Genomic DNA, 15,000 nt, shown 5'->3' with positions numbered 1-15,000 from the left:
TTGGACTCTTCATCAAAAGCCTACCAATGGCTTCTCTTAATTCACAAAAAAGAAGCTACATGTAAGGGAAGTGGTGAGAACTACTGCACTCGAACAGGGCCCACCAAACCACAAAATAGATGGTGGTGTCTGCCTGCACCCCCCTTGCTTCATGTAAAAACATGGTGTCTATATTGCATAGCCACCCCTCTATCCAGCAGTACAAAATTACAGTGAGATTCCAACCTCGCTTTTCTTTTTTGTCAAGTAATGCGGACTCTTGCTAGCTGAATATTCCTGTGTCAACTCAAATTTAAAAGCCAATGACATGTTGTAGGTAATGTTCACGTGATAAGTTCGAAGATAGGTGGTGTCTTTGAGAAGCCCCCTCCCCACTACCTCAAAGGTGGGTCCTGTTCGAGTATAGTAGTTTTGACCAGTTTCCTAAGCTTTATTTTTTTTTCCCTTAACCCATTGAGTCTTAGGAGTGAGACTTGACAGATTTTAATCTGTCCAATGCCAGATGAGTTTACTCATCAGCTCGGGGCATCTTAGGGCACCCGAGGGATCAATGGGTTAATAGAAACCTAAGGATTTTTAGTTTTTCAGTTTTGTTCCTTCAGACTCTGGTTGCATCGAGAAAACATGTTGTAAATGAAAGAAACTGCTTTTAATTAGTAATATCATGGACGACTTTAACTTTGTGCAAGACGTACCATAACTTTGTCTCTGTTTTTAAGACCTGCATGCAAGGAATCAGCTGTAAGTGGGTCAAACTTCAGCGACTCTGCTTCATTTAGAGCAGTGCTTGGTCTGTTTTGTTTCACCTGTTAAAATCAAATGAGGATTTTTAAAAAGTGTATGAACTGAGAAACAGACACAATCAACTTGGTTAAAACAGAAAAAAATCCAGTCTTGAACGGGATTCAAATCCATGGCAGTGCAATTAGTTGCTGGCAACTGCGTAAGTTGCTCACCTAATTGGTATGATCTTTCTAACTTTCATTAACGATGTGGCCCACCCTTTCGTTTTAAGACATCACAAATAATTTTCATTTAAACTCATCGCCAATAGAGGAGCTTGGGAACTGGTGCCATCAAAGGTTGATGGGGGCCCTGCGAAAATTACCAGGGATGGTTCCATGGAAACCCTGTGAGTGGGAACCAGCCCTGCAAGTGGCCACCAACCAGCACTTTCACACTGAAGGAACTTCAGTGGAGATACTTACCTTGGCCTGACTTCTATGAGGGGTGGGAAGGGCTGGGCACTAACTTTGCAAAACTTGATGACCAAAGCAGTGCTCCACCAACTTTAAATTAATATTATTTTTTATTGAAACCCCGCCATCTACATTTGATTAGAGCAATTTTCATATGACCTTGAAAAATAAACGTAAGAAAAGAGCCTAAACAAAAATGCAAAAGATTTACATTGTACATTGTAATTGGCTTATCGAACAAAGACAAACAAGAGCAAATTTTTGTTGGCTTAGCGAACATGGATGCCAGCAACATCATCTCTTCGTGGAACTTTCTGGAATGTTTCGCTTTGACATCATTTGAAATGCAGTAATGTGATCGGGCAGTCAAACTGTTTACTGGCCATATTTGGAGTTTCCTTGGCGGGAAAAGGAGAAGCTTTGTTTCAATCTTGCCAAACATTGGTCCGTAAAACAAATTGAGAACACTTTTCCAAGGTCATACAAAAGTTGCTCTATACTTTCAAAATGTACTATGAACTCAGAATGAATTAACAAGTATCCAACTGGAACGTTCATAGGCAATGCTGTGTACATTGCAATCACATGTTCACTGAGTCATTTCAATCCTGAATATTTTTTAGAGTTTCTTACCTCAGTTGCTCTATAATGTGTGATGATCTTTCACTTATTTATAAATAGAAGGACAAGCTCACAAAATCACAAACCTGGGACAAATGAAATGTGCTATCGTCCACCCAAGAGGGGCGGGGTGCATTACTAGATGTGGGGCTACCACTTGAATGGCTGTGTGCCATTAAGTAACAAGACTCTAATGCTGATGTCTCATCAGGAACATGTACTCTATTATGCTGCAATAAAAGTGACCCAATAAAATGATTATCATCAAGAATCCAGACAGTCAAGAGGCCATCATTAACATTGTAAGATTGTAAGAGCTGGTATAGTTACGATGGATTTTACAACCTCTTTCATCTTTCACGTTTTTGTATTTTGTACTTTTCATGCCCTTCGAGGCGTGTTTCAACCCTTTGAAGGTTTGAACTTTGACAAGTGAGTTATACACAGGAGGGGCAGGGCTTTTAAGTTTTTTTTAGCCGGGTGGGGGTATGCATACTCTAAGTACTCCTACCTAAGTAAAGGCATGTTAGAAAACCTTTGTCAATGTTGAAGGCAAAGTACAGAAATATTTGACACCCTGAATAGTGACTTATCCACTCGATAAAGTTATACAGCTTTGAGATAACAGGGGCCAGCCAATTATACATGGCCAAATTGCTGCAGCTGGAACAAATAAAATTATTATTGCCTTGTTATTTGCCCTTTCTGAAGTACCAGTAAGCTTAAGTGGGCAATGAGCAATTCAGTAAGTTTCACTAAATAAAATTCAAGGAAAGAATTATGTTCAAAAAACCCAATATCAGTAATTTTGACAAAGATGTGTTGATCAAATGTCATGATTTTTCCAAAAAGCACCTTCAATAATGATTAGCATGACAACAAAGATGATGCTGATGATGACAAAAGAAAATTGTTAATAAAGATGGACACTTCCCTTCTAACCCAACTTGTGCAGTATGTACATGTAAAACCACATCAAACATTAAGTGCAATACCTGTGTTACCATTGGAGTGGACGATGCCTGAATTTGCAAAGGATATGTTGAGGAATTTGAAGCCTGGTGCTCACCCAGCAGTTCAGGACTAGGGATCAAAACAGGAGACCTGCCAGCAGCAGCATCGCCAACTGGGCAACCCCGTCCTGTTATCAGACCATCACTAACCGGCAACACTAAACCAGAGTCACTGGCAGGAGGATGACTGCTGAGTCCATATGATGCATGAGTTGGCAGAAAGGATGAGACAGGTAATATACTGGCACTGGATGATGCATATGCAGCTCCTAATTAAGAGGACATTTTAAAAAGTAATGTTAATGTAATTCAACTTATTTTGAAGTGTTGGAGAACTACATGTAATTTTAAAATGTTGGCTTTTAATCAGAGGAGAAAACCAGAGAAAAAATTCTCAGCATAGTCTAAACCCCTTTTCCCAGAATGTGGTCCGAAGGAAACTTTAAATGCCTACATTTATTGTCCATATGAAAATTCATCATGACAGTTAATTGCCACAACAAGACAACAGTTAACATTTCTTGTACTTTTAGCATTTTATAAATTTTGTATCACCCATTTCCTACAAGAGCCCTTGAGTCAATACTGTACAGCTTTGCCTGAAATGATGCATTAATAATGTCACGCCACAACACTGTATGAAAAAATGTACATGTAGGGCACAAACCTGCAGGGCCTCCATCATCAGTATCACTGTTGTTACCGCTACTGCCATCACCTCCACCCCCTCCATCCCCAGGGACATCAGGAAGAACATCTACACCTTCAGCTGACTGACGCAACTCTAAAATGCAAACAAGGTGAATCATAGTTGCTTTCAAAAGATAGTTGAAATGGTTATTGTAAAACCAATAATGAAAACATCACAGTGAAGCTGATGCTTTACTATTAAACACACAAAACATATGGCTAACTGGTGGCTGTGCTAAACTTACCAAGTCCTTGGGCCTCTAGTCTGTTGCTTGCATCTATTGGCAGTCCACTTACAGTGGGTACATCCTCAGCGTCAGAATTGCCCCCTTCAAGACCAGGACGGCCATTACTCCCATCCCCTGGGGCATGCAGCATAGAAACAGTGTTGTCCTCACTGCCCTCCTGACCATCACTCTCAGAACAAGAGTCCATTCCACTACCAAGACCTCGACTACTGGTGAAAAACCAAACCAAAGAACCAAAGTGGAATGATAATAATCTCAGCAAAGTGATGCAATGTTAACTAACCAGTCAAACCCATGACCCCTCCATTAACCCACTGACTCCTGGGGGTGAGACTTGACAGATTTTACTCTGTCTACCGCAAGACGATTTTATTGATCAACTGGGAGTGAATGGGTTAAACCAACTTGTTAGGAAACGTTTTCCGTCACAAGGACTGGAACTACAATCCTGGCCAAAAATAATGGGACAATTATTTTACTTCATTTATCTCACACTCTTTCTCTGCCCCTTCCCCCCTCCCCCTCACGATGTTGTTACACTCCTGTGTTTATGTACAGTTTGAAGGATCCCAGTTGCTATCAACATTGCGAGGGGGAGGGGGGGGTTTCTGCAAATGACAATGAGAGCTTGAATAAGGATATGGAGACTGCTTATAGAATGATGACTTTGTGTAGAATAAAAATGTACACTGCCACAACCATTTTGTGTTCTGTCCTGTAACGTTTTAGCCAGGATTGTAGTTTGCCCAAACCACATTTTCTGCTTCTTCTTCATTCCGCTCATAGAACTATTTCAAGTAAAGCGTTCAAGGAAATAGATGGACTCATTAGCAGGCAGCAGGATAATGTGCTTTAAAACAGAATCCCATTCACCAAAAATATGTACTCCAGATGACCTGTCCCTTTGCAGAAAATGGCACAAATATTTGAATAACAACACTTCTACAACCTAAGCCTTGGGGAAAAAATTCTTTTGTTTGGAAAATGTACCAGTCCTGTACACTTGAGGCTTGGGATTTCTATGTAACATTATTCAAAAATTGCTGACATTGATGCATACTGTACAATATAATACCTGCTAAAGCTCTGACTTAAAATACTCTCAGGAAAAGTCTGTGATTGTATAAAGCTGATACTGGACGTTAAGGAGACTCTGTCAATCAATTCTCCACCATCTCCACTGCCTGACCTGCCTTGCAACATCATGTCCATTTCCTCTGAAAAAAAAAAAAGCAACAAACAAAGTAACATTCAATCACACCTATGTCGCTTTATAAGTGGGACTCAACACTCCTCAAAAACAGGAGTTTTCGGCTACAACCCTAATAGAATACTGAAAATACAATTATCAACTAACTAGCATGGGTTAGTTATTATAAAAAAATACTGTTCCCTACAAAAATACAATACATGTATAAAGTCAGTGCCTTGGCCGTAACTGTCTCGTATAGACTCCTCGTTAATGGCTTCATCTGTGGCAACATTTGCTTCTTTTTGGTTAGAACTGAAAAATGCGTCTGGATCTTGACCTAAAAGAAGCAGTAAAAGAAGGACAGTAAAATAAGCTCACATGGTTCACTTATTTATAATGAATAACGGGGTACATTTTTGAAGAACCTTTCCAACCAATGAGACCATCTGCCAGCTCAACAAGACTTCTAAAATGCCCACAATCTACAGTTGTACAAAACGATATTCATTGTTCCTGTCTGACTACAAAACACTTCAACACTTTGTTATCTCTTTGAACTAGCAAAGGACAAAAAGTGCACAGATTTTGACAATTATCACAACATTGATCAAGAAAAACCTAGCATCTGAAGGTTACATCCTAGCAAGAATTTAAGTGCCATTATAGGAACACCTGAATGGTAAAACTTTGAGGTTGACTTTCAATCCAAAGGCTGTTTACTTTGAATACAAGTCTTGAATTTCACAGTCCACCATTACATGTACATGATTGGACAAAACTCTTCGCAAGAATTCTAGTTTAAGCATCATTTGACCTGCACTCACAAAGTACATGTATATTGGTCCTTACCCCCCCCAATACCAATGTTGATAATATGGTTCAAAATACTATGCAAGCCTTAGTATTTGTGACCTTCCATATGACTTCGATGCTAAAGGTGATAGCACAATCACAACGCGCCCGCATTTAAAAACAATAGAAATTGGTTTTAGCACTCTTAATGTGTGTCCGGGAGCACACTTCATTAGCAAATTCTTTTGTTTCATAGAACACGGTAGAAACAACAAAGCGTGAGCAGTCGAACAAAGAAGCGTTTGAACCTTTGAAAATAAAACAAGTGTGCGAAATGACACAACACTCACACATGTAAGAGCAATTCACCTTCGCATGAGTACATGTGACGAATACAACCCAGCTAAATAGTAACATATCGGCGCCAAAGGAACCTGAGGAACTGGGTACTAGTTATGAAGTATTGTCAAAAAAAGAGAATTTTGCTGGCATAATGGGTTTTGAACAAAAGAAAGTAACTGGCAGGAAAAATGTAAAAAAGAAACACAATATAGTATGACATTGATTAAGAGAGACATGGAAAGAAACAATACTTTGTTTGACCATTTTTTGATCACTTGACAAGTCATGTGATTATATCCTGTCAAAAGGTATTGATAAAAATTGTGTACTATTTGACTATGCTTCATTTCTGAGATGTTTGTATAGCACTTTGCCCTGTTTTCGTATATTAAAGTGAACAAATATTATGTTGGGTATGATGTATATTATTCTCACATTAGAACACAGCCCAAGAAGGAAGAGGTGAGATACTAAGTTGTCCATTTTCCCCTGAAAATGACACAATTGGAAATGCCATCACCCAAAAATTTAAACTAGGGATGTTGACCTAGATCACCCTGGGCATCAGCCTTTGTCCCCCCGAGTGGTACCAATGCAGGGCTCGAAATTAACGAAAAAATCCAGTCGCATTTTCCGATAAGATGCAAAAATTTAGTCGCAATTTCGCAAATTTTAGTCGCAAAATCGCCGCGCTGCATTGTGTTGTCAGCGGTTTAGCAAAAAAATATGAGCCCGCAGTGCTTGTGTGTAAAGAAACTGCTGAAAATGGCGAATGATCGAAGGAATGGAGCTGTGCACATAACATCGCAGCTAAATTACTATACAATTACGCTACCTTCAGAGAACATTCAGAGCGAGAAACAAAATAATTTTGTCATTTATTTATTTATTTATTTTAGCAAAAGTAGCAGCAAAGTGGCAACTTCTAACCCTTTTGTTTCGAAAGAACGAAGGTGATAACAAGTCGCAAATTTGCGACTTCTCCCAATATTTTAGTCGCAAAGGGAAAAATTTAGTCGCAAATGCGACCGTATTGGTCGCAATTTCGAGCCCTGCAATGGGCCAAATTTTGGGTCCTCACTCATTTGCTAAAGGCCATCTCTATTGCTTTTTTGGGGAAAATTTCATGTCCACTAAATAGTTCAAGGTTAAAGAAAAAACTTTTTTGGGGGTTAGTGCTCATTTTACCACAATTGCTTGTAATCTCACAATCTGATTGGGCTAATTTGCCGTTGTTGATGAGAGTCTAGACAACGCTGTACCCGTCATGCTCGTGCCATTTTGTCACGCAATGTAATAGCCAATCAGGAACACCCATTTTGGGAAATACACCAATCATATTGCGAGAAAGTTATAGAGAACGCTTGCTCTTTCTTTGAGTCATGATTTTGGTCACGCTCTGAAATAGAAACTTTCTTTGGCTGCGCCTCGTGAGTCCACAACATTTTGACCACTGTGATGACGAATATCGTTGTCGATAAGAGTACAGACAACGCTGAACCACTTTCGATTTGTTAAATTTACATGACATACATGTACTGCCTATAATGTATTTAAATGCTAATACACCAGGAATTTCTATTAAAAATGACTATAGTTGTAAATTGTAGTGTTTTATTGCCTAATCTTTGAAATGATATATGAAATGGATCATACATGAACTGTGGATGCGAAATCAAGTGAAGCTGTGATCTTCGCAGTTATGAACACAATTTTTGCAATTGCTTACAGAGGCCTGAAAAATTCAGGACTTCAATGGGCTTTGAACCTGTGACCTTGTGATAGCGGTGTGACGCTCTAACCAACTGAGCTATGAAGCCACTGAAATTGGGAGCTGGTCATTTGTGGGTTCTAATGTTCCCGTAAGGAATGAATCAACGATGAAATGATATATGAAATGGATCATAATTATATGAACTGCAGAGTTGATGTCATCGTTGATTCATTCCTGTAGCACAGCTTCACTTGATTTCATATCTGCAGTTCATATATGATCCATTTCATATATCATTTCATCGTTGATTCATTCCTCATGGGTACATTAACCCATTGACTCCCAGGGGTTCCCCATTGACAAGTAAAATCGTCTGGCGTTAGAGTAAAACACTAAGTCTGGCCGGTTTCGGCTGGTTTGGATGTCGATGGGTTAAAACCCACAAATGACCAACTCCAAACCTCAGTGGCTTCATAGCTCAGTTGGTTAGAGCATCACACCGGTATCGCAAGGTCACGGGTTCAAACCCCGTTGAAGTCCTGAATTTGCAGCAGCACTTGAAGAGGAAGCAGCACCTGAATGTTGCAAAATGTAGCTCCATCAAGTGTTGACTATTAAACCTAAACATCATGACGATAAAAACTACTTATCTGGGCCCGCTTTTTCAAAAGCAGGTTAACGCCATTCAGAGATTAAAAATTAACTCAGGAGTTTAGTTCTCTACTCCCAAAAGCTGTTCAACGCTGATATTCGGCAAAACTGTACATTAGAAGAAGTCAATCATGAAAAACAAAAATAAGCAAAAGAAGCTTTTAACAAAAGTTTACGCTAATCCTAGATTAAGTTAATCGGCTTTCGAACAACCGGGCCCTGGTGTTTCACCAAAATGCAGCTGTACATTGTACATGTACATGTACAGGCAGGGTAAAAAAAACGTACCAGTATCTGGTCTTTTCTCCTCAAACTGCAGCATTACATTTCTGTTACAAGTAGCTAAAGGAGTGGAATCTATGGCATTGGCAAATTCACCAGTGAAAGAGATATCCTCTCCTTCCAAATCATCATCAAGCACAAGACGATTGATGACAATTTCATCTTCTTCCTCCTCATCATTACCAATCAAAGTTCTCTCAAGCGGCTGAGTGGCTGGCTTTAAAGCTTGGGAACTCAAGTTGTCATCAAAATCTGAAAAAAATAAGCTCAATTTCCCACTCTGTCATGGTTCAATGAATACTATAATCGTCATGATGAACAATTTCTGTAATGTTACCCGTATGTGCATAGGTGTTCAATATATCTGTAAGTCAACCACAATAAGAGCTTAAGAAAGTGTCTTTGGTAAGGTGGAGCCTCCATAGTATGCATGTTTCCCTGGAAATGTACAGAACAGATGGCAACCACTATGGCAAACCCTTTGGATGCAATTTAAAGGAGTTAATAACTAAGAGTGCCTCTGTTGCTAGTGGTCAGTGGTTGGTTTGTAGGTGCATGGATAGTAGTTTTGCACATTTGTCCTCCAGCACTGGTGAGTTGCTTTAGCATTCTCCCCAACTTTTTTTTTTTTTTTTGCTTTTTCTTTGCTCTCCTTAGAGATAGCCTCTCGACCGAACACTGAGGTGGCTGCATTCACAGGCTACCTCCGTAACCCTTTCCATTTTACACATCTTTCAAGTTCTAGCATTCCTCAGGCTACTCACAATAGCATTGACGACATGGTTACATTGTAAGGTGAAGCAATCTCTTCTTCAGTTGCGACAACCATCTCAGTTTTTCAGCCCATGTTTCAGGCCTGTTTCTCGGGTGTTTTCACAAGCTTTGAGCCAATCGCTCCCAGAAATCTTAGTGGCATTTCACGAGAACAGATAGTCAAATTTGACAATTTGAAACAGCTCTTCCACATTTCTTTTGAGGGATGAGGCATGTGCTTCAACATGGCGACATCTATCGCTTCCAGCTTGTTATCAACATCAGGTAACATTGTCATTCCCTCTTTTATTTCCTTTTCTGGGGTTTTGTCAGTTGCTCAGCCGCCTATCATGGTACTTGGCATGGGGTCCTGGGATGGCACAGTGATGAGAGCACTCGCCTGCTACCAATGTGGCCCTAGTGCGATTCCCAGACTTGGCATAAAAAATTATGTGGGTCGAGTTTGTTGGTTCTCTACTCTGTACCAAGAGGTTTTTCCCTGGGTACTCCGATTTTCCCCTCTCCTCAACAACCAACATTTGACTTGAATTGCGTTAATTGTTAACTTCACTTTACAGTGTCCCCAATTAATACTCCAGCACTAGAATGACAAGACACTTAAATAAAATTCCTTTTCTTTCCTTTCCTTTTCCAGGCTGACCTTCGATCAGCACTTTGTGGAGTACATGTTGGCTGGGATTCGCAACTTTGGTCTCCTTGAGATCGGCTTAGCAGGATGTGCCCTCAGACAGTCTTCATCCACTGGTCAATGATGCCTACCAGTTATACAATGAACTAGCCAAAGGATGCATTCCCAGCCCATTCTCCACACCCCCATCACCCACTCTTCAGCCGTTTTGAGTCATCCCAAAGAAATATAAGCCAGGAAAATGGCTCTTGAATTACAGATGTCCATTGCCTACAAGGAGCTTATCCCTGTAGTTTTGGCAGCTTCTTTGTGGAAACATCAGTTCTTGACAAAAACATGGAATTTTGTGGTTGAGGTATTGTGGTCCGGTGCTTCAAGAGATTCAAACATGATGGTGCTACTCCATCATCTATCCATGTTTGTGGTCCGATATTCTTTTGCTTTTACTGCCCCCACGTGCCTCTGTCAATTTGACTTTCAGAGGTTCCATCACCTAGCTCCTCAGACGTCACCAACAGCTCTCGCAGTGCCTCCATCACTCCTGGCCCTGCTTCGCGCAGTTTAAAACTCAGAAGTGCCAATTCTACTTGGCAAATGATTTGGCTCCTTGTGCCCGCCACGTCTATAATTCAGGACAACGCCAACTTATAGAGTTTTGCATCCTGGATTGTTATACCAGTGATGACTCCCTGTTACCTGCAAATGAGCAAACTTTGTTGTGTTTCTGTTCTCACCTGGCCGATCATTTTCACCTCTCATTGATAAAGGTCTACATGTCAGTGGTATGCTCTCTACACATTGATTATGGCTTTTCTTATCCCCTCATTTGGTGAACTGCTTACAACTCTAGCATCTTCACAGGGCCATCTCTTCATTGACAAGGCTGGTCAGCCTTTATCTTGTTCCTGCTTGTCATCATTCCTTCACTGAACATTACAAACAGCAGGTAATTCCTGGGCAATTCTCTGGCCACAGTTTCCACATTGGAGCAACTGCTCAACATGGTATTCCTGACGACTTCATCAAAACAATGGGCAAATGGACTAGTGTTAGAACCCACATGGACTCAGTCATCAATGTGTCCCAAAGGCTGCTGCAGTAACAGGTATTTTGTGGCAGACCACTGCTGTCTCACTCTCTTGGGGGCCTCTGGGATTTGGCAGTTCAGGGCATCTTGCTTAGCCAGCCATGAGCCCCTTCGATCTCTCAGCATAGTGCATACATGTAGCTTGGAGAACCTGGCAGCTTGGAATGGGGGCTCATGGCAGGGTTTTGGTGTTGTGACAGCCATGGGAGAGTTATTCTATCTAGGGGTTGGATACCAAAAGTGGAATTCCCCCAGATATTCAAGGCACCCAACCGACACTAAGTAATGAAGTTGTTAATCAATTTAATACAATTTAAAGGAGTTAACAATGAAGAGCACCTGTGTTACTAGTGGTCAGTGGTTGGTTTGTAGGCCAGCCCACGTGCAGTAGTTCTGTACAATGTACTTGTTGCCTGTATTCTGGCAGTGTGATGAGTTCTGTCCGCCATCATGGTTTATAGTGAGTTTTGGCATCCCCCTCAATCTCTCCCTTTTTTTCCCACTGATAGTTGGGTGATGGGTGCCTGTTTGTAAAATTCTTGATGTGGGGGTTCATGGCTGGGTTGCAGTATTGTGCCAGCCATGGAGGTGTTATTCTATCCAGGGGATGGGTAACAAAAGTGGAACCACCCACATATGGATCCCAGGCACCCAGCCTCCACTATGCGATGCATTTGTTTAAAGTGCCCCTGTGACCAAAAAATCAATTCACATTTTTCTTTGGATTTCAAAACTATGTTAACAAAACACCAAGTGACCCACGTTTTAAGCCTTGATTTCAAAAAGACACCTCTTTATTTTAACTGTAATTTTCCTATTTAATGGTCCGCCATTACTAACATTATGTTCTTGAGAGAGCTGGATCGAGGAGAAAATGACGTCAAAGGCTCACTAGTTTAAGAATGCAATACGTGTGTACGCCGCAAAATTAATATGCAGCACGGGGGTTTTGGGCTTTCAGACTTTAAACTCACGCTTTGCATATATAATAAGCTGTGTTCACACGCTGAAATTTGAAGCTAGTGAGCCTCTGACGTCACTTTTCCCTGGATTCAACCCTCTGAGGTCCAATCGGTCAGTTTTGAACGTGACTAATGGCGGACCGTGAAATCCAAAACTTAAACAGCCTTTAGATAAAAATCAGAGCTCAAAATTTTGCCAGTCAGGTGTTAAGCACACACTTTCAAAATCTGAAGGAAAAAAGGAAGTGGTTTTTTTGATCACAGGGGCACTTTAAGTATTGTTACAACCATGAACAATCACTGACCACACTTTGCCTAAATTACTTTCAACTATTACAGTACCGCTCAAATGTAAGTTACCAGTCGCGTCGCCTTTCAGGCGCGACGCGATTCGCGTCCTGCACGACGCGATTCGCGTCGCACGAGAGTCATTGAAGCAGAAATTTTTGGCATAAATTTAGGTGACTCCACTACGCGAAATCCGTACGCGTAGCGAGTAATGGTAACTACATGTAAGCTGCCTGCGACAGACGAGTCGCAGACGATCTCAAATGCCCCAGACAAACTTTCCCTTCTATCTGTAAATCGATCTTAAACAAAACGCGAAAGAAAATTGCATTGTCAATAAAATAATGACGTTGTGTCGCCAAAGAACATGTAGTAAAATGCTGATCTGTTGTTTGATATACAAACACGTAAGCTTACAGTATGCAAAAAGCCGTAAAGACGTTGTTGTACCGCTTGTGCGCTTCTTTGACTGTTAACTGTAACTTTTCGATAATTTCCGTCTCCATGTTTCACTTTTTCTGAGGCGCATTAAACTTTATTACCTCCGCAAGTTTTGTTTTAAATTAAACGATCGCGGACCTGACATTGCAGATCGTATGGAAACCAGGTTAATCTCGGCAAGCATCAGTGACGCCAGCCAAAATTCTCAGCAAGTTGTCGAGTAAATAAATAGCACAAAGTTTCCAATGAAGAATGAAGATTTGGTTGTGCGTTCTCAACTTTTGTTGATCAATTGAAGGTTTTACTTTTCTTAATTTGTACAGGGTTTGAATCAAGTTCGTAAAAATTCGAAGATGGCGGCTGTCAAGTTTACATGTAAAATTGTGATAAATATTTGCATAACCGCAAAACCATTGGAGCGTGTAATTTGCGTCTATCAACAAACTCGAACAGCAAGCGCTGGAGACACCACAGGCGAAGCGTACACGCATGAAAATAACAAACTTAAGGCGCGTTTACACAGGTTGGCGAAGAACTTTATGGAGCCGGAAGGAATAAACTGGTGGAAGACCCCACCTGAGAGTCCCGACCTAAACCCAATAGAGCTGCTGTGGCAAGAGCTAAAGACAATTACCTGTAGGTTTAACCGGAGTGTTAAACATTGCACTTGAACAGGTTCCAACGGCTCCTTTAGGAGCCACAAAATGAACAAAAGCAATGACCAATAGTATATTGTTTGTTTGAAATTATTGCCTTACGATCTAAATCCGGATTTCCGAATCGAAAGCACTCTATCTATCCGAAACCCATTTCTAATTTGATGAAATTAATTATTTTAAGCGAAAGCAGTTTTTGCACAGAAAGCAAGAGAGACGCCAAAGTTTGAAGCGGTATATGTGATGATTAACAAAGAGACTAATATCTTCTTTATCTTGCTATACGAATTGTAGTTTTTAGATCACACAAAAGAAAAAATTCTCAGGTGTGCAAACACTGACGCATGACGGTATGCAAATTCCAACCGTGAAACAAACATCGAGTGTTGTGCGTAAAAAAACACTGAATTCCTTTTGACTGAAGGGCCTAAAGCGATGGGGTTGTTTTGAACGCTTTAATAATTGTGGACTCAAAATAATTTTGCTGTGTAAAGATTTCGGGTAGACAAAGCGTGTTACAGTTGTAGGTTTTCCTGACATTCCATCACGTGTCGGATAGTCTGAATTTTAATATGCCGACTCGCGACAGACGAAAACAAATGTTGATTTAAACGGCAACTGTACTACATGTTTATCTCTCCCCTTGCCAAACTGCTTACGATTCACATTTTCGTGTTTCCTGAGAACAAAGTTAACAGTCTAATTAATTTCGGCGCACACCAGCGAGCTGTATGTCGACTTTTCAGTCAACAACGACTAGACGCTTTTACATCTGATAAAATGCGTGTTTGTTATGCGTCTGGGGCTTTCACAAACAAATCCAAAAGGACAATTAAGAGCGCGCGCGATCCTCCAGTTGATGTACTTACAGATTTTTTTAACTCGCGCGTGACGCGATTCCTGTAGCGCGCGACGCAATCCCTGTAGCGCGCGACGCGATTCCTGTAGCGCGCGACGCAAATCGCGTCGCGCGCGAGGGTGGTAACTTACATTTGAGCGGTACTGTACCTCTTACCAGGTAAATTATCCAGCTGCAAAATACCAAGTGAGCTCTCATCTTCATCCAAGCTTTTCCCACAGCTTGAAGATACAATCCCTAAAATTTCAAATTCTATTTGAGCTGAAGGTGATCTCAAGTTAAAAAAATTGTCATCATGAGAAAACTAAAAATAATATTATTGAGAACTGAAACACATTCACAAGGTAACTACACATGTAAGATTTTCCATAAGATATAAGATAATAACATTTTAATCAGGCATAAGAATATTGGTCTCTGGTCATGACATCACCTGATATAAACATTATTAACTTACACTGTACAATGTACAAGTATCACTCTCCCGCCAAAATGCCAAATAATGACACTTTAGTGTATGACACATGGTGTCCCATGATGAAAAGTTCTAGATGTGATACA

General features: G+C 40.6%; 1 protein-coding gene across 3 annotated transcripts in view; it reads right to left on the bottom strand.

Annotated features, from left to right (window-relative positions):
• LOC138021628 (centrosomal protein of 192 kDa-like) overlaps positions 1-15,000 on the bottom strand; it is a 75,824-nt gene that overhangs the window by 52,418 nt on the left and 8,406 nt on the right. For 2 of the 3 annotated variants that reach the window (XR_011126413.1, XM_068868552.1), the window contains exons 3-11: positions 14,596-14,676; positions 8,751-8,996; positions 5,199-5,300; positions 4,847-4,988; positions 3,769-3,980; positions 3,501-3,617; positions 2,816-3,102; positions 1,907-2,050; positions 696-806 (exon numbers count right to left, since the gene is read on the bottom strand). Coding sequence is in view for 2 of the 3 variants with exons in the window: in XM_068868552.1 (XP_068724653.1) it covers positions 696-806; positions 1,907-2,050; positions 2,816-3,102; positions 3,501-3,617; positions 3,769-3,980; positions 4,847-4,988; positions 5,199-5,300; positions 8,751-8,996; positions 14,596-14,676 (1,442 nt within the window). In the remaining variant the exon portion in view is untranslated. The remainder of the gene's footprint in view (positions 1-695; positions 807-1,906; positions 2,051-2,815; positions 3,103-3,500; positions 3,618-3,768; positions 3,981-4,846; positions 4,989-5,198; positions 5,301-8,750; positions 8,997-14,595; positions 14,677-15,000) is intronic. The other variant, XM_068868553.1, reaches the window with a different exon arrangement.

The sequence above is a fragment of the Montipora capricornis genome, chromosome 10, assembly GCF_036669925.1.
Source record: "Montipora capricornis isolate CH-2021 chromosome 10, ASM3666992v2, whole genome shotgun sequence".
Lineage (NCBI taxonomy): Eukaryota > Metazoa > Cnidaria > Anthozoa > Scleractinia > Acroporidae > Montipora > Montipora capricornis.
Note: the sequence above shows the minus strand (reverse complement) of the source record. Positions and strands in the feature narration are given on the sequence as shown.